Source organism: Aspergillus pseudonomiae (assembly GCF_009193645.1).
Source record: "Aspergillus pseudonomiae strain CBS 119388 unplaced genomic scaffold BDV37scaffold_48, whole genome shotgun sequence".
Taxonomy (NCBI): Eukaryota; Fungi; Ascomycota; class Eurotiomycetes; order Eurotiales; family Aspergillaceae; genus Aspergillus; species Aspergillus pseudonomiae.
In genome coordinates, this window is record NW_022476040.1 from 199629 (window position 1) to 217812 (window position 18184).

The 18184-nt window shown below is 49.1% G+C and overlaps 8 protein-coding genes across 8 annotated transcripts; 4 read left to right on the forward strand and 4 right to left on the reverse strand.

Moving 5' to 3' along the window:
- Nucleotides 1-901: 901 nt before the first annotated feature.
- Nucleotides 902-2401, reverse strand: BDV37DRAFT_252144 (uncharacterized protein). Its single transcript, XM_032082390.1, has 2 exons — nt 1456-2401; nt 902-1399 (listed from the first exon to the last, which is right to left on the reverse strand). Exons 1-2 carry the CDS (start codon nt 1800-1802, stop codon nt 937-939), a joined length of 810 nt encoding a protein of 269 aa, XP_031940025.1. The 5' UTR covers nt 1803-2401; the 3' UTR covers nt 902-936.
- A 437-nt stretch (nt 2402-2838) lies between these two features.
- BDV37DRAFT_272708 (putative short chain oxidoreductase/dehydrogenase) lies at nt 2839-3752 on the forward strand (the record flags this gene model as incomplete). Its single annotated transcript, XM_032084923.1, has 2 exons — nt 2839-3131; nt 3185-3752. 2 exons carry the CDS (start codon nt 2839-2841, stop codon nt 3750-3752), a joined length of 861 nt encoding a protein of 286 aa, XP_031940026.1.
- A 906-nt stretch (nt 3753-4658) lies between these two features.
- BDV37DRAFT_295127 (uncharacterized protein) lies at nt 4659-5867 on the forward strand (the record flags this gene model as incomplete). Its single annotated transcript, XM_032089791.1, has 1 exon — nt 4659-5867. The coding sequence occupies one exon, from the start codon at nt 4659-4661 to the stop codon at nt 5865-5867; it is 1209 nt and encodes a 402-aa protein (XP_031940027.1).
- A 278-nt stretch (nt 5868-6145) lies between these two features.
- On the reverse strand, nt 6146-6940 carry BDV37DRAFT_272710 (uncharacterized protein; the record flags this gene model as incomplete). The annotated part of the gene is made up of 3 exons (XM_032084924.1): nt 6146-6364; nt 6395-6542; nt 6606-6940. 3 exons carry the CDS (start codon nt 6938-6940, stop codon nt 6146-6148), a joined length of 702 nt encoding a protein of 233 aa, XP_031940028.1.
- Nucleotides 6941-11082: 4142 nt separating this feature from the next.
- Nucleotides 11083-12097, reverse strand: BDV37DRAFT_252146 (uncharacterized protein). The gene is made up of 3 exons (XM_032082391.1): nt 11698-12097; nt 11406-11637; nt 11083-11342 (listed from the first exon to the last, which is right to left on the reverse strand). Exons 1-3 carry the CDS (start codon nt 11775-11777, stop codon nt 11160-11162), a joined length of 495 nt encoding a protein of 164 aa, XP_031940029.1. The 5' UTR covers nt 11778-12097; the 3' UTR covers nt 11083-11159.
- A 558-nt stretch (nt 12098-12655) lies between these two features.
- On the forward strand, nt 12656-13898 carry BDV37DRAFT_272711 (uncharacterized protein; the record flags this gene model as incomplete). Its single annotated transcript, XM_032084925.1, has 2 exons — nt 12656-13560; nt 13610-13898. The coding sequence occupies 2 exons, from the start codon at nt 12656-12658 to the stop codon at nt 13896-13898; spliced, it is 1194 nt and encodes a 397-aa protein (XP_031940030.1).
- A 504-nt stretch (nt 13899-14402) lies between these two features.
- Nucleotides 14403-15595, forward strand: BDV37DRAFT_252150 (bZIP transcription factor). The gene is made up of 2 exons (XM_032082392.1): nt 14403-14642; nt 14706-15595. Exons 1-2 carry the CDS (start codon nt 14477-14479, stop codon nt 15428-15430), a joined length of 891 nt encoding a protein of 296 aa, XP_031940031.1. The 5' UTR covers nt 14403-14476; the 3' UTR covers nt 15431-15595.
- On the reverse strand, nt 15533-17850 carry admA (ADAM family of metalloprotease ADM-A; the record flags this gene model as incomplete). The annotated part of the gene is made up of 3 exons (XM_032089792.1): nt 17764-17850; nt 16607-17717; nt 15533-16553 (listed from the first exon to the last, which is right to left on the reverse strand). Exons 1-3 carry the CDS (start codon nt 17825-17827, stop codon nt 15533-15535), a joined length of 2196 nt encoding a protein of 731 aa, XP_031940032.1. The 5' UTR covers nt 17828-17850.
- Between the last annotated feature and the right edge of the window lie 334 nt (nt 17851-18184).

Genomic DNA, 18184 nt, shown 5'->3' on the forward strand with positions numbered 1-18184 from the left:
TCTCCTGCCGCGCTGCAACAAATCCTAAACTCAATCGATACAAAATGCAGATGATACATGTGATTAATCCTTATCTCTGTTTGCCGGATGCTAAAAACAGCCGGCTTCATTGCATAGTGTTAGCTAAGGTTGCGCCGTGTCGTGTGTGGCAGAATTCAATGCTCTATGGAGATTTATCTTGCAGACCTTCTTACACCTTGTGATGTATGTCCGATATTGGAGTCTAAAATGACAGAGCGCTCGTATCAACGTACAAAACACACTGTTCGATTACAGCGTATCTTGAACCCAGACTGAGTGGATATTGACAAGGCTAAGATGTGGCAAAGAGAAGGATTTCGAGCTGTGCGAGTGATATTGAAACAATTCATAGGCTATGAACTTTGAAGGGCCTGTATGCATCCCACCCGCTTTGTCCGATGATTCGCCATAGAACTGTTGGAGAACGGTACCTATCGGTGGACTCCCTCTGTATTCTTCACCCCATACTCTAACTATGGGCACCACCTATGCGATTCCTGCTATTACAACTTATTTCTTTCATCCAGTGTTTTCGTTGAGTTGATTGCATCCCCAGAAGAACAATACGTACTCTGTATTATGCCTGTGGAGTCTTTGCGAAAAGATAAAGGGCGTTCGCCAAGAGACCCTTCGTCAATATATAGTATTGTTTCAATCACAAGGGCCCAAGCGAAGTACTAGAAGATAAGCGAATGGAGAAATTCCAAGTCTATTTGTTACATCGTTGGCGATCTTAGCCTATCGAAGCCAGGAATGGCCAGAATACGAGATTGCCAAGAGGCACTGGTGGAGTTGTGGTGGTCCCAGTGCTGGCTGTTTCAAACGTTTCTCAACTGATGGGCTACTACTTTATGAGATTTACTTTAGAAACAAATGGTATGTGCATCAGAGTTCAAGTTGGGTATTAATGAGCTACTACTTTCGTCCCCCGTTTGACCAGCTCTCAGGGCCGCTACCTGGAACTGACGACCCTATGCCCAAATCATCATTCTGTCCCGGATAAGCTGGCGGAGGAACATCAGGAGTATTGGTGGTAGAATAATTCTCCGGTGGAATTGTTGGCACCCTAGTCATTCTCTGTTTTCTGCCGGAGCAGCAGCAGAAGTATACACCAATCGCGATTCCAATAACGGCGGCCGAAACTCCAATACCGATACCAATTTTCTCGCGCTTGTACAGATATCCCCTGGGAAGCCGTAAAGATGCCGTCGGGATTGGGACGATCGTCGATTCGGCAGCTTTAAAGCGGATTTGTATCGGGGTTGCCGTTATGGCGTATGCGGTTCGAGTGGTGGTGTGTGTAGCGCCAGTCATGGTAAGGGCGATCCTCGTGTTTAAGGGGCGAGTGCAGCTGCCTTGGCCATTGCAGGCGAAATTGCTATAGTCCATGAACACTCTGAAGATGCATTAAACGGATTTACGTTGTGAACTTACTCCGGACAGCACATGGCAGTCGTCTCAATGCGCTGTTTGGAGGTTGGCAATGTACAAGTCTGGTATCCCGCCGGGCACATCCCAGGGCTGTAATAAACATCATCTCGCCAATTTGGGGGGCAACATTCATTTCCTCCCGGTCCTTCACAGCCCATTTCGAGCTTAGGGTAGTAGCCATAGAAATCTCTTGTGCGAATATCGGAGCAAGAAGCTGGAGGAGTAAAGCGTGTGGTGAGCGGGCCGAGGTTTGTCGCCGTCGTGTCCAGCCTGATATCGTATTTGGACGCCGCTACGGGCCCCGCTGACAGGATAGACAATAAAAGAAGTGTTTTTTTAAGTACCATCATGATGGACAGGCTCGGAAAAGCACTGGAACAATGCCTTTGACAGACTTCGCTGACATCGTCCCTGTCTTATATTATTTCACTCTGTACACAAGCGGTGGGTACCGTGCCCGATTTCTCGGCTCCTCGTATTCCCATCACTGTGATGGGCCACTCGCGGCTCAACGAACAAGTAGCGGGTACTGATCTGCACTGGGCAAATAACGATCGGAGGCATATACTGCGAAATGTCGAGCACTATCGATTGTAGAATCTTGGCTTTAGAGGGCGAAGTCATGGCGCCTTTGGAGGTATTGCTACTGCGCCACATCGACTTCGCCACGTCGGTGATCACCAGATAATTTTCTCATGAGCCGTTATTGCCATCTTATCTCTGGATGCAGATCAGGTGGCACCCTCGAAGGATCTTGACTCAACCCTAACGCCTTCGTTATCTTCTATGAAAAGACGAGGGCTTGTCCAAGCAAACCCTAAGGAACGTAGTTCACGCTCACCAAAAGGACAAAGCATAAACCTTTGGACAAACAAAAGTGACTTCACTGCTTAGCCAAAATGCAATAGGGGGTAGTCTAGTACTCTACGTACGAGAGCTGGAGGGAAACTTATTTTATATCGAGATGTCACATGACCCGCCCCCCTGGATTTAGCCCTGGCGAATATGAGTAATGGACTGAGAATCAATCCTGCTTCTCTTCTTACGTGAGAAAAGATATCTTTGCGCTCGGTCATAATAGGGACATCCTTAACCCCGATGTAAAGCCGCCATTCTCCGTTGCTGGCAGGGCATTCCGGCTGAAGGTTCCTGATTGGTTTGGCATTCGGCTCCTTTGGCCGTAGCTCAGTTAAATAGTACTTAAGCTAGCTACTACTAATCAATGAATGCATGAAGATGAACGCCATTTGGCCCACTAAGTTCCGTTATCTCCGGATCTCTACGTCGCGTTCTTATTTAAAGGACGTTTGTCCCCCACAACTATTTGTACTATTACCGGCCACATTTATATCCTACTACTTTCTAACACAAGATATCCTCCTAGCAATGGCACCGCTAGTCTGGTTCATTACCGGAGCCTCGTCAGGACTTGGTCTATCCCTTTCGCTGTACGCATTAACAGCCGGCCATTATGTCATTGGAACCGTTCGCAACGCAGCGAAGTCCGCAGATGCCGTCCAGGCCTTTCAGGATAAGGGTGGAAAGATCGTGGAATTAGACGTCACGAAAGCCGATGCCATTCCCGAGGCAGTTAAACAGGCCGAGAGCTTTTACGGCAAAATCGATGTATTAGTAAACAATGCGGGGTACTCGTTATTAGGCGCCGTGGAGGACCTGAAGTAAGTTGCTGCTCCTCTCATAAAAGCCAACAGTGACTGATATTGCGGTACAGCGACAAAGAGAGCGCCCTCCAGATGGAGACCAACTTCTTCGGACCTCTCCGAGTAATCCGTGCCGTGCTGCCCGGTATGCGCGGAAACCGCAGCGGAACGATCGTGAACATTAGTAGCATCGCTGGTCAAGATGCTTTACCTTCATGTGGACTGTATTCTGCCAGTAAATTTGCGCTGGAAGGTCTATCTGAATCATTGAGTCGTGAGCTTGCGCCCTTCGATATCTCAGTGCTGGTGGTTGAACCCGGTGCTTTCCGTACAAATTTCCTGTCGGCGGTTCAAAGGAACGAGAGTGGCCTTAGCGAGCCCTATAAAGGTGGGCCGGTGGACATAATGCTGGGTAATTTCGAGTCAGCACAGGGCAAACAAAAGGGAGATCCGCAGAAGGCGGTCGCGAGGATTTTTGAGGTTGTCACTGGCGAGGGGGCCGCTGGTGGGCTTAAGGGGAAGGTTCTGAGATTGCCACTGGGTCCGGATTGCGTGCAAAGAATGCAGGCGAAACTGGATAAGGCTTCTGCTGATCTTAATGCTGCCCGGGAATTCGCACTGAGCACCAACTATGATTAGGCATCGACATGGGAACATAGAAGTGGGATTAACTACGATGGAGACTGCGGTATACGTAAATACTACATTTATTAGAATATGACACCGATGATATTGGCATTATCAGAAAAATGATCGCATTGGTGTATCACACTGCGTGAGACAAGAAAGTCTACCCTGGTGCTGCCCTCATTAAGTATGGAAGCTGAGCAAGATCCCCTTATCACGATGATGATGGCATGTTTTGTTCACGGAGAAATTCCTTGGGTAGACCTACCTTCCTGTTTGACTGACTACTTGCCATCATTGTAGTAACGGAGGTTCTACTTTCATACTAAACTTCCGACTAACTAGGTGGTGAACTGGACTAGGTGTCTATGGGAGGGATCACACCTGATAAGCGCCTATTTGAGCACTGCATTGTACGGACGATCCGACCGGCTCTGGGAACGGAGAAGGTAGTGAACAAGAAGCCCGATTATTGTTCCTTTCACCGGCGATGTACTATGTATTCAATCATAGAGGAGTTTACCTGGATGTCGTCTACTAACATGAAACATTGTGTTCATCGTAATGCTAGCGAGCTAAGGTCGGGCAATATCGCATATTTATAGGAATATCTAGAACGAAAGCTTTGACTACATTGGATCTTGAAGTATTTATTCCCAAGGAAAGGTACTAATGATAAATGCAGGCGTCTGCCAGGAGCATGTACATGTAAATGCAGCATGAAACGCGTAGGGTCACAATTTTTCCGTCGGTGTCTTCTATCCCGAGAAGACGCCAAAGCGGGGTTTCTCATCCTAAAGCAACTCAACGCCGCGGTTAAGACTGAATGAATAAGTATTAGCTATACTATGAAGGATTGCACAAGCCCGTCTTATTTTGCAAACTACAGCTATCGACCAAGCGGTATCAGACTTCTCAATGCGCGTTTTAGATATTGCATACATAGGGCTAGCTGTCCTCCAGCTCGCGCGCGCCTGTGCGACAGACGAAGACTGCAGCCTCAATGGTGTCTGTATTAGGAGCAGCGATGGTCCCAAGAACAATAATGGACGAGGTATCCTAAGTAAAACATGCAAATGTGACCCCGGCTGGTTCGGCGAAGATTGCGGTAGGCTGGATCTTGCTCCGGCTACCAGGTATACAGGTTACAACTACACGAATGTTACCGACCCGAGCTACTACGGCAAGTACGGCAACTCCTCCTGGGGAGGGCAGATTTTGCAGGACCCAGTCGACCCTACCCTGTTCCATCTATTTGCTTCTCAATTCAGCTACGGCTGTGGCCTCAGTGGTTGGAGACCACACTCTTTTATAATGAGGGCGGAGTCACGCAATGGACCGCAGGGCCCCTACCATTTCGCCGACACGGTGGCTCCAGCCTTTCGCCATAACCCTTATGTTTTCTTCAGTCCAGCGGACAATAAGTATCTCATGTATACCATCGGCGTGGATGCCCCGAAGCCGGAGAAATGCCAAAGCATCTCGTACACAAAGTGGCCGAACAACATCTCCGTCTCCAGTTCTGATAGCATTCGAGGGCCTTGGACGCCGTTTGAAATGATTCTTAACTCTGAAGAGCCACAATCGACCAACCCTGCTCCGTGGCCACTTTGGTCATCGGAGGACCCAACCAGCCAGGTTATGATGGGAGTGGAAGGAAATGCCATTTTCGTCGCCGACAGATGGGACGGCGAATACAAGTTGTTGTACACACAGAAATGGAACACGACCAGATATAGCCCCACGTGGACCGAAGACCCGTTCTTCTGGCGCGACAAGCGGGGGAACTGGCATACCCTGACGCACTGGATGATCGATATTGTTGAACACGATGGGCAGAAATGGCCTCGAGTCGGTGCTCATATGTACGCCCGCAATCTGATTGGGCCCTGGTATTTCAAGTTGCAGGAGGCTTTTAACTCTACTGCCACGTATACTGATGGGTCGGTTGAGACCCTGAAGCGCCGTGAGAGACCAAAGATCTTCTTCAGCGACGATGGCGAGTTGACTCCGCTTTATTTGATCAACGGGGTCCAAAGTATGAATGAGACCTCGCGCAGTTACACACTTATTCAGCCCATTGGGATGAAGTGGAAGCAGTATGAGAGAGACCTCGGCTTGTTATAGTGATTGTTAACGATGGTATCTGAGAAAGAATGGTGCTTATAGCCGGGTAGGCAAACATTCAGAGGACAGCGTATATACCCACGATACAACAATGTGGGCACCTGGGTACAAATTAAAGTATGCACATGCGCACATTAGGAAATGTAGCTTGTATCGTATTTTTAGGGAGCTAATTAAATATGAATTAGTAAGGAGTGACAGTTTCGAGAAGGCTCATAAGTGCACAATACAAAGACATTGCGCCATACACCGCTCCCCGGAAATCCATTGCTCCAGGTCTAAATAAACACGTATCTCGACCATTCCAGGAGGTCTGCCGATGTAAACACGATGTCGTGTTCCATTAGGGGAATCGCAGGGCGGCCAATGACTTTATAGAACTCGAGTCGCAGAGGGGCGCCCAGAACCATTGGAGGATTCGCCTGCTGGTCAATCATGGTGGCCCACACTTTGTGCGCCTGGCATACCGGACCAGGCTGTACCTGAGTCTGCGGAACCTACATGGGCACGTACTTTTCGATTTCTACCTTCTTCGGGTTCCTCGAGACCTCAATGATCAATACCATCTGAACCTCACCATTCGAGTTCGAGATCCACCATGACGCGTCGCACCGAAGGCGGGGCATCGATTCAGACACGCCCGCTTCAACGACCAGCAATGGCCAACCGCCGGGTCTTATCAAGTTGTTGATCTAACTCGAGTCGCCCTCCTTACTGTTGGCAGTTGGTCCGGTGCACTGGGTAGCCCCCAGTGCCTGGAATTCAAGATCCCCTACACCCATTCTAGCCACCTTGCGTATAAGGCGGCCGCCTATCGTCGCGTGGGCTTTTTCTTGTTGCTTCGAGGGGACCTTCACAATCAGCGTTTCGATGTCAGGAAAGTACGTGAATCGAATAGCACTTCCGATATTATCACGGTTTTGCTCGATCGATTCAAATTCCCGCTGCACAACGTGTTTTAGGCAGATGTATTGGTTCACGTCACGTCGCGATAGGGCATCAGCTGCCGACATAACGCGTGCTTTCAGGTCTTGAAAGCTAACGTAGGTCACGGGAGGATAAACGCCTGTCATAGCAAGTTAAGAGGATGAGACTGCCATGGTGCTTCCACTCTGGAATAGAGAGAGGGCATTGCGAATTCTTTCACCATTGTAACGATTTGTAGTAACTATTACTCACGACATGGATCGAAGATTTATCACGCCGCAAGATCTCCAAATAACCTGCCACCGTGTTATGCACGCGCCTATTCCATGTAGGCAATGCGACAACATTCACAGTCGGCATTAAATCGAGCCATAGCTATCGGTCTAGCATCAGACATGGCCAGGATTGAGTGTAACCCGTCGATACGGACTACAGTCAACTCGTTGGCCGCCTAATTTATTGCCACCTGGTGGCTGTCTGAAGACATGTTTACCTCCAAGCTCGCACTAAATGCGTCATAGTTTATTTAGACACGCGTTGCGTCTACTTGCCCATCCTCTGAGAGACTCCTGGCGAGTAGAATGCCCACTCCACGGGGGAGTTGGTCTCGTATGAGGCGTTAGGGCCTGGTAGTCGCAAGGATTTCGCTCTTTAGGGAATAAAAATCCTGCTGTGGGGTGGTAGAGCGTCAATTCTTTGCACTGCTACGCAGCACGCAGGTAGACGAGGTTTGGGGTTCTTGGGTTGTAGGATGGACTTCCTGGGGGTTGGAGAGATATGATGGTGATGATAATGGTGGAGAAAAGAGCAAGTACGCCGGAAAAGACAAGTAAAGTTAAGTGAACAATTACGTACAGTATCACTGAGAGATTATCTAGGAGGGGTGAAGTGTTGATTATCCAGGGTGTGAAGACAACAAATGTTAATCTTTCACAGCGGGAATCAGTATTCCTAGGCCATACATAGTGAATTGTTCCCTGGTTGATTTGACTTTTATCGAAGTTTAACAGCGGTTGCACAGCGCAACGAATATTATCTTGATCTTCAAAGAGTATATACGTCCAGTTTACCATTCGAGAACGCTGGGTAGTCCATGAGTGGTTACGTAGATTCATGCTGTAACTACGGTAGGCCCCAACACCTCGTGTGACCGCAGTATGGAGAACGCCTATGGTACTGTTAGGCTTATTGGTAGCAAGTAGTGGCAAGGATATGTCTGCCTATGGACGATGCGCGTTGGTGAAACGCTATGAGAAAGCAAGGAGGGTCTCAGAGCGGCGTACATGGCCAAGCCGCTTACTGGCTCCGTGAACGAATACATATCTTCCTGCCACTTGGATAGCAACACTCATCAACATACTAACTAGCAAAACCCCATCGACAGGTTCTTCAATCCAGTGTACATGGAGAGAAAATCCTCATCACCCATGGCCCCCACATTCATGGTGTCCGCACCAGGGAAAGCCATCGTCTTCGGTGAACATGCAGCAGTGTATAGTAAGCCCGCTATTGCCGCCGCGATCCCTCTCCGATCCTATCTCCTCGTCACGACCCTCTCCAAATGTCGACGTACCGTCCAGCTGAATTTCAGGGACATTGGTTTAAATCATACGTGGGAAATCGACCCTCAGCCATGGAATGTCTTCCACCAACCTTCTAGGCAAAGGTTCTATTACTCTGATGTCAACTCCCTCGACGGTCAGTTCCTCGAAGCCACCATGTCACATGCAGAGGCTGTGTCGAAGCACCTTCTAGAGCAGGAGCAAAAAATGCACATCAAATCTGCAACCACCATCCTCTACCTCTACCTCTCCTTCTCGTCGACACCCAACAACCGCGCTCCACCGCTATACAGGTGGACAAGGTGAAAGCACTCAAAACCAATTACCCTGAAATAGCAGAGACCATCTTAAACGGAATTGGCAAAATTGCAACTTCGGCACTAAAGCTGATTTCGTCGGCTGATTTCCATGGTAGTGGTGCCTCTGATGCTCTCGGACACCTGGGAGCCTTGATTGGTATGAACCATGGGTTCTTGGTTTCGTTAGGAGTCTCTCATCCCCGTCTAGAGCGCATTCGCGAGCTCGTGGATTATGCCAATATTGGTTGGACAAAACTCACCGGTGCTGGAGGTGGTGGATGTACTATCACCCTCCTCCGACCAGATATCGAAGATCAAAAGATTGAAGTGCTGGCGCGCAAGTTCACTGCAGAAGGATTTCGGAAATATGAGACTATCATATGTGCCAACGGAGTTGGGGTGCTTTGGCCTGCCGTATTCAGAGACGGCGTTGATGGAAAGCCTGGCGAAGAGATTGATCAGGAGAGATTTGAAAAGGCTGAAGGCGTTGAAGGTATCAACCAGCTGGTGGGAGTGGGAGTGCAAGAAAATCGCGAAGGCTGGTAGTTTTGGACGCGAGATGTTTCTCCAAGATGAAACCGAGCTAATTTTGGGTTCTACCTCTTGTGAATCGAACCCACCAAGGCCGAGGTTGAAGAGGTCAAACAAGACCAGAACGTTCATCATGATCAAAATGAGAAGCTGCACGATGAAGCCAGAGCTCTGCGAGCTCAAATCGAAGCTATTCCACCGGCGCCTCCGTCCAGATCATGGGCCGCAGTAGCAGCTAATGGCAACACTTTTCAGAAGCTTTCTGATGCATACCCCGACACGTACGCATTCATCGGGTCTCAACTGGCCCCGTACATTATATGCTACGCTACGTACGTCAGCGCCACTCTTCGCTCTCGCATAGGTGCACATAGCCCTGCAGGCTCCCATGCCCAGGACTGTCTTGAAAGAGCATCAAAGGCTATATCTAGGACCGAACCGTGCCCTGGGGGTTATATTAAACTTATTCAAGGTGATTAACATCGATATTGACGATTCAAGCATCGCAGTCTCCAGTCCGAATGAAACGATTGCACCTGTGACTTACCAAGGCGACGACATGCGAGACGCAAGACATCATGCTAGCCACCACGCAGGACTCTCTCAGGACCAAACCAACCACTCCCTTTGTGTCATGATGTACACTATGCATTTCGACCTTATGACATTGTCTGGATTATTCAAAGTTGCGACCTCACCGAGCCGGTTAACCTGCGATACCTAGAGAGCCGGCACAACACGACCATTGCCCGCACGCTCTGACTACGGATTATCTGGCTTTCTCAGTGCCACTGGATCCGGTGTTTGGTAGGGATAATTTTGCTGGAGTAGCCTGGCGGCTGGAAAGAAAAGAGTTCGTGGTCAGGCCACCAAATGTTATGGTTGTAGGGATGGGGATCTTCGTTCCGCAGTTGTCATGTAGCTAACCGAGTGAGTTCAGGTTAAGAAGTATACAACTTCGATTGATCTGACTGTGACAGGCCGGGATATGCTTTTTCAATATTTATACTTATCTAGATGCGGTCGCGCATGTAGAATGTCCAACTTTACGCAATCGCGACCGTCGGCAGTCTAATTGAGCTTCTCGGTATACCGATTGCGCGTTCCCGATAGCTTTGTATTTATCTCCGCTTAACTCCAGCGAAGAGAAAACAACAATCTTAGGACAACTACACTTGCCCCCAAGCCCGGTCCTTGATTTACGATTTTCCTAAGTCTGAAATAGTCATTTACACCAGCTAAATGCATCTAGCCTAGACCGGTTTATCATGGCTGATCAAGGGCCTAGTCGCCCCACATGTTACTATTTAATCGGTCTACTCCAGAGTAGGTGGGCCTTGGGTCGATCGACCCCCCACAAAGTACAGCCAAGACAAATCAATCCTATAGGGAATAAAATGAGATATCCATTAAGGATTCAAGTCCTCAGTATGGAATCTGGAGAATCGCTGGGGATGTTAGTATACATTCCTGCGACTTGAAATGTTGCTGTGTGTTCTTGCATCATCTGAAATATATATCAGTAGATAACCAAGGTGACGCTAAAATCGTGCAGAAATATTGTCAACGAAAAAAATCCGAACCAGATCTTTCCAAATTAGCTTTTATCTAGAATATAACGATGATTTTGATGTAGACAAAGTCATACAAAACGTCCCAAGGTTCCACAATGGCTTCGTGAAACAAAGGCTCTGGGAGATGAAGAAATGGCCCAACAACATGCTACGGCAGTACAAATATGTGAATGTGTCTAGCACCCTACCATTAGTATTATGCCAATGCACTAGTATCAAGGTTTTGAAGAAATTCACAGTTAATAAAAGTCATTATTCGTACACAGTCGTGACCCTTGACCTGCTGAATATTCACGCCGTACCGCCCTACCCAGAAGCAAAATATTACCCATCTATCATAAGCCGACCAAACAACGCCAGGACCCATCTAAAAAGGTGAATTTGAAAAAAAAACCGGACTCATGTCTTGACCGTATGGCCGATCGGGGGTCCCAGATAATACTCTGCAAAATCTTTCAGGCCCTGGACGTTCTTGTAGCGAAGATCAAAGATCTTAGTTGCGCGCAAAATGAGATTGTAACCATCAAAGGCGGCTTCGATTATACGCGCATGTTGTGGTCCAACGATCGAGAAAAGAAGGACCTGCATGAGTTGCGCGATGGATTAGTTGCTTGGCCATGGGCGCGGAGAGCATAACGAACTTACCGGTGCTACCATATGTCGGATGAAACGTCGCTTTCTGAATTGTGTGATCATCAAGCGAAGGGCTAATAGCAGTTCCCCTCGTAGTATTGCCCGATCAGTCGCATTCACGTTGTTGTACACAATGGCCTTCACATGGGGGTAATCCGGGCCGCTAATATCGGTCATCGAAAGCGTTCCGAATGCAGGTTCATCGTCCTGAAAGAGGCTCTTGTAGGTGGTATAATCGCCAACACTAATGCGCTGCAGTTAGCGACACAGGACCCTGCACAGTAACGCCAACATGGTGATTTACTCTTTTGAAGACCAACCCCCTGGTATTCCACCACAAGTCCCCTTGAATATGTACGATCCCAAGTAGTCGCAGAAGGCCATCGCGCGATCGTAGGGGCGCAACCAAGGTTCCAACTGCTTGTACGATGGATCGGACTCAGAGGGTAAATCCGGTATTGCTCTTCAAGGTAGTCATCATCGGGGTCAGGAAGCGACGTGTATCGAGCGAAGAAGGACGGTTGTGAATCTGAGCTTCTGAGCGTTATGGGGTGGAAAGAGATGTTCAACCCGTTCAGTTCGGAGAGGTCGATCTGGGGGGTTTCAAGTTGTTCAATGGTGCGTTCTAATCGGGATATGAACTTGCGCCGTTCTAGGCGCATCGGAGGTTCGGTCGCCATGAGTATTGTTGTTCTGGAGGCACAGTCTGACCCCAAGACGACTACTCGTTAGGGGATGGTGTCGGGCTTATATTTGGTCCTTCGTTGTTGCATCCGTTGCTGGGCGACCGCCTTGGAAAAGCTGTGGGTCCGACAAGTGAGCCGGCGGCCTTAACGCTCAGGCCTCCGCTCGGCCCGCCATCTCCAACCCTTCGCGCCATGAGACAGCCAATCTTGATGCAACAATTGTTTTGCCGCCACGCCAGTGTACACTTAATGGCTGGCTACGGGACGCTGCAAATTCACCTACTCAGTCGCCGGTTAGTCCTAGACCAATGATCGAGTGCATCAAATGGCCTTCGGATGCGACCCTGCTAAGTCCATGGGCTGGCATCACGCCCCTCGTAATGGAACCGCCGTGAGGTGAATGATGATGTGCCATTACAAATTTCCATGCGAAGCTGGACTGAGATCCTTCTAATTTTTGTGATTTGGGTTGTTTTAAAGCAACCCAACCGGGGAAGCGAAGGTAGATCGATCTCCTACCTGGGTACTTGACTGCATCGCAGCATTTCCATCTCTCTTGCGTGAAAGGCCCCTGTCATGAATCCGATCCGTGAGAGGTTAGCGGCGGAAGCTCAAGACTGGCAGAGAGCAGTCGCTGCATGTAATCTCTCCGATAAGACAGTACATGGAGCGGAGCTTGCTTCAGCCTCCCAAATGGGACGAGACCAGTTCCTGCTTCTGCGGGTTTTATGGAAGACCTACACACGCGGCCCATTGCGGCTGCAAACCATGTTTGGTATGGCTGAGTGGCTCAGCCGTGCCGAGGAGATGCTGAAGCACCATAACTCCTGGAGGGCTTTTTGTGACGGGTTCGCACCCTCGGTGATCCCCGAGGGAGACTTTGCCATCCCTCGACTGTACCAATTAGAGGCAACAAAAACAAACCCATCAACCGGTTCTCACCAACTGGCCACCCCGATAATACGCCGAACTCGCCAGCGCCAACTTCAAGAAAAGCTGGCAAACCTGTACCTCGCGACGCCTTCGAAGAACCCGACACAGACGTACGATACACCTGTCGTCCAGGGGACGCCCGATGATGATGATGATGATGATGATGCGATATTCAAGGATGAGCCATCGCCATTTCAACCAATAAGTCCCACACCCAAGGACTTAGAGAGTAACCTGTACCCCCCTAGTAAGGATGAACAGATCGTGAATATTGCCTTGGTGGTGTTTTTGAATGCGCTTACCATGCGCTTTAACCTCTCCTCTAGCTGGACAATGCACCGAATAGCCTTGACTGCGCAGTTCGAAGCGGCTCAATTCGAGGCCAGGACAGATAGCTACTTGGTCGATTCGCATGGAAAGCCAACTGTTCTGATCGAAGTGAAACCTGTACGAAGATCCACGAAGATGGTACCTATTCAGATACAAGAGTCCGCCCAGATGGTTGCCTGGATTAAAAGCGATGGTGACTTGGCCCAAAGTCGAAAAGTGTAAGCTCTGACCGTTGAAGGATTACTCTCCATATTAATGATGAAATAGCCGTTTCCACATCTCCCAAGATAGGCACGAGATTTATGTCACTGTTGCTGAATACAACGACGACTATCTGGCATACCTGAATAGTCCACAGCCCCCGCGTAACGAATCTACCAGCCAGAGATTAAGTGGAGAAGAGCCTCCCAAGCCTCCGGAGCCACCCCTGGCATTCCTGACAATGCACCAGTTCGGCCCTTTTGACACGTTGCTTGCTTCTCATATCCGTGAGATAGGGCCTATCCTTCTGGCCATTACTCTTCGAGCCGAAGCAGAAAGCTCACAGGTAGTGTGACGGTACCATCTATGTGTTGGGCCTAGTTATGTGGTGATATGTCTTTATGGTCTGCTATTGTTCGTGTCATTCGTCCTCGTCTTCCTTTATGTTCGTCCTGTGTTTTGGCCTTATTTTTCATAGTGGTGCTACAAGGCAGTGCGACTGGTAACTCAACTGATAGACAGCGACCAACCCCAACACCTTTAAAAAGAATACGCTTTAGAATGGCGTGTCATGGAGCTGAGTTGTCTCATATATCACCGCACTTTCTTGACGAGATGGTGGTAGGACTTGAGAAAAATACCAAAAATAATAATGACTAAAAACGAAAAACATGGAAAGCAGTATAGAAACTAACCATAGAGAGTTAGCGGAGTAAGCAACTTGCATTAGTGTGGTTGGCCGTTTAATGGTTCTCCAATGTTGGGCAGCATAAAATGCAATAGAGTTTTTGGGTGGAACCGTTCAAAAGGTGGCGTCTACATCCACTTGTTACTACGATGGCACATCGTTCAGGACGGTCAGCAGCTTGCATTAATCACTTAACTCTCCTTACCAATCCACCTCGTGCATACATCAGCAGGATTACCTTGATAATGAACAACCTTCCAGAAGCCAAAGGGGCTACAAGGTCCTCTAGTATCCGACTAGAATATATGCCCCAGCAGGCCTGGGTACGGGCCGCCGGAGACGATTGGACGGGAATCATAGATCGCAAGGAACGGCGGCGACTGCAAAATCGACATAATCAGAGGGCATACCGTAAGGACTCTAGTTCCTTAAGAGTAAAGGGAAGAGGGGTATGATTATTAACCTGAATATTAGGCTTAAGGAGGAAGGGAATAGTGGCCGAACCACCGGAAGACACATCTTCTACGTCCTCTACGGCAAGCTTAGAAATTGTACTACGAAGCCCATCCGATGGATCTCATGTGGAAACTGCAGAGGATCTTCAATGTACCCATGCCCCACCATATGCACTGCAGTTCCGACAATGGTTCGAAGCGACAGCCCGGGACAGTTATCTCCGGGGGTCGCCCAAAACAGAGCATTTGATCAGTCTCAGCCGTTTGAACGTTCATAGAGCCATCATTGAGAATATATGCGCCATAGGGATGACCAATGACTGGACCAAGAGTGACGACTCGATCTCCATCTTCAATCTCGTTCAACCTGGGTTCCAAGAGGGTAATATCCCGCCGAGTTTGCGCCCAACACTGATTCAACGAAGTGTACCGCATCATCCCTGGCTGGACTTCTTTCCCTTCCCCCACATGCGAGATAACCTTATTACTGCTGGGGATATGCTAGATGACGACGATCTTTGTCATGATCTGATGGCTTTCTGGGATACTAGGAATACGGGCGCCACATTACTCGTGTGGGGAGAACCCTCAGACCCGAACAACTGGGAGGTTACGGAGGGATTTGCGAGAAAGTGGGGTTGGCTGCTCCGGGGGTGTTCAGAGCTGTTAGTTTCTAGCAATCGTTGGAGAATGAGGCGAGGAGAACGGCCTCTTATTTGGAGACAGGTCCTCCAGCTACAATAGAAGACTACATGTGGAGCAAATTAAGGCATTCGAATAGTTTTGACATTGCTTCGTAATCTAACGCTCGGGAATTGTATATCGTGTATTCAGAAATTGGATCATTCATGCATACCGATAATTTGGTGGTGCTATAGACCTGGTAGGGCTGGCAGGAGCATATGGAGGTGGCACACGGGGGACTTGACCTGTCACGGGAGGCGCTGGTGGAATGTCCTTCGTTGGGGCCTTCTTACGACGGCAGCAACAGCAAAAGATTATACTGAATAGCACTGCAAGGACCAAGGCCCCGCCAATTCCGGCAGACAGTCCAATGACCAGAGACCGATGGCGATCCACCCATGAGCTGCTACCCTCACTATCAGACTGACACGTCCCGCTTCGACAGAACCCATCCGGACAGGGAGTACCGTCTTGCACCTGCCGGTTCATTCCCATGCAAGTACCGGAGCCATACCAGTCAACTGAGCAACTGAGGGTGCACGAGTCGGTATTGCAGGAGGACACGCCCGTGCTATTGGTGTTCAGCAACTGTTGACATTGCATATTCCGGTTCGTACATTCTCCACTGGCGCAAAATAGGCTGGATGAGTTGCCGCAGGTTTGCCCATCTGGTGCAAATCTGTCGGTAGGACAAGCGCTGGAATTTCCAGTACACATCTCCTGGATGTCGCAACTTCCAGTACTCTCACGACACACCGTGGCGGATGATGCAAACTGGCAGTTTGTACAGCACGGTCCGGCTGAATCATCGCAGACCGCACCATCGCGGAAGCGACATGTTGATCCATCACAACAGCTGTTATCATCACAATTATCACCGCAATCGCAGTCCTCGCCGGCCTCGACAATCCCATTCCCGCACTGTCCGGCCGTTAGGGTCGGTATGTTGCTCGTATCGCTTAGAAGGCAACCTGTTCTCATTGATCGTGACCCTAGTAGGGAGCAGACATTCCCGACTGTACAGGGCGAAAATTCTGTCTGTGAGGACTGTGAATATGGATTCATGATGTACTGAGCATCCGCGTCACACGTGGACGAGGACAATGGGCAGCACTGGGTACTGGAGGAACATGTGCTGGAATCGCAGTCGTGGACTGCACCAAATGTATGGCCCGATTCGTGACTATAAAAAGCGTCAGTCCTCACTGGGAATGTTAATGTGGCACATATACCTACGCGAATACCTGCCACTGGTTGGATGCTCGTGCTACGACGTTCGTGCTTGATTGAGAGTTGCATAGTTGGCCTATCCATGAAATACCCACTTCTGACCCCGACGGACAGCCGGTCATGAGCGTCCAGTAGGCGTTTTCTGTATCGCTCAGTGAAGACCGCCAGGAAGAAAATTGTTGCAAGCGCCAATTCATGTCTCCCTCGGAACATCCAACGTTCCACGGTGCGGAATCTGTAGCACTGCCTGGACAATTTGCATCGCTAATTGTCAAGTTATGAAGAGCAAGTGATATGTTGAAGGTACTTTCAAACAGTTCCGATGCGGTATTGACCATGTTGATAAGGCTTCGACGAAGACTTTCCGTCGATTCGAACGATGCTGTATATGTACAGTCCGTTGCGATTCCGACTAATGCGACTCTTCTGCTCGTAGGACAGCCAGCGTGACTGCCAATACTGTCGACCAGATCATCTGTACCCAGTGTTGACTGACGCCGTTCCAAACTAGAAGGTGTATTAGGAAACAACCCGTGGGAGGAGTCCTCAACCGATATCATCCGAGGGGTCAAGGGATGGGGCATCAACTGGTCAGCTGCGCAGTGGGACGGCTCAGTTGAATCTTCTATATCACGGCGCAGGTCCGTCCTTGTAGAGTGATATGCCACCATGGAGCCGTCATGAGCAGGGAGACCAATATCTTCAACCGTGTCCCTTAATACTCTTACATCATAGTACTGGGAAAAGGCACTAAATGTACCTTCAAACAGAGGATCATCCCCATCACGAACGATGTATATCCGTGCCCAACCAACCTTTTCCCAACGTCGACCTGGTACTTGAATCCACACTCCACCTCTGAATATCCTTTGGTCTTCTTCGATAAATGACTCAGTCCGTTTGACGACTCCTTCTGTGTCAAGATACTGGATTTGAGGGCGATGTGCGAGTAGGTAAGAGTTTCGCTCCAGCTTTAGCCTGATTTCGTGATCCTGCCCTCGGATCCTAAATGTGATATCGAACTCGGACTCGCGTGGGATCTGTTGGGACGGTGTATGTATGGCAACTGACTCCAGCTGGCTTGCCTTTTGTGATGGCGAGGAACGTATCGAGTGTCCTGGCCGTATCAGTATAATGAAGCCTTGTGCTGGGATGCTAATCACCTTGAACATGCGAGAGGAGGACCAATAGAGGTGCAAATAGCAGGAGGACTGGATATATTCTCATGATTAGGTATAACGAGACTGGAGCTCTGCTACTGGGGACAACTACGCTATACAGGTTACACATATAGATATATATACTTCATCGTGATCTTTTGTTCGTAATGGATTTATAATCGGCATCCCATGAGATTTGACCGATAGCGATACCAAGCTTCTACCGAGCACCACAAAATTGTAAATCAACCGTTCAGCAAGTCCACACTCGACCCACATAGACCAGGCATCAGTATAAAGCCCCATGGGCATCTGCCACATACCGAGCGAAATACATTCTGTAAGCCAAGAGAGACTCGTCATCCCCAAGACCCGCTGCGCTGACAGCACTACCTCGACCCTTCCTCTTGTGCCCTAACAAGCA

Coding starts and splice junctions, on each gene's coding strand:
- BDV37DRAFT_252150 (XM_032082392.1), top strand. CDS start 14,477: ATGAACAACCTTCCAGAAGCCAAAGGGGCTACAAGGTCCTCTAGTATC. Junction 14,643..14,705: donor ACATAATCAGAGGGCATACC/GTAAGGACTCTA, acceptor CCTGAATATTAG/GCTTAAGGAGGAAGGGAATA.
- BDV37DRAFT_252144 (XM_032082390.1), bottom strand. CDS start 1,802: ATGATGGTACTTAAAAAAACACTTCTTTTATTGTCTATCCTGTCAGCG. Junction 1,400..1,455: donor ACTGCCATGTGCTGTCCGGA/GTAAGTTCACAA, acceptor CATGGACTATAG/CAATTTCGCCTGCAATGGCC.
- BDV37DRAFT_252146 (XM_032082391.1), bottom strand. CDS start 11,777: ATGGCCTTCTGCGACTACTTGGGATCGTACATATTCAAGGGGACTTGT. Junction 11,638..11,697: donor GGGGGTTGGTCTTCAAAAGA/GTAAATCACCAT, acceptor GCAGCGCATTAG/TGTTGGCGATTATACCACCT. Junction 11,343..11,405: donor TCCGACATATGGTAGCACCG/GTAAGTTCGTTA, acceptor CAACTCATGCAG/GTCCTTCTTTTCTCGATCGT.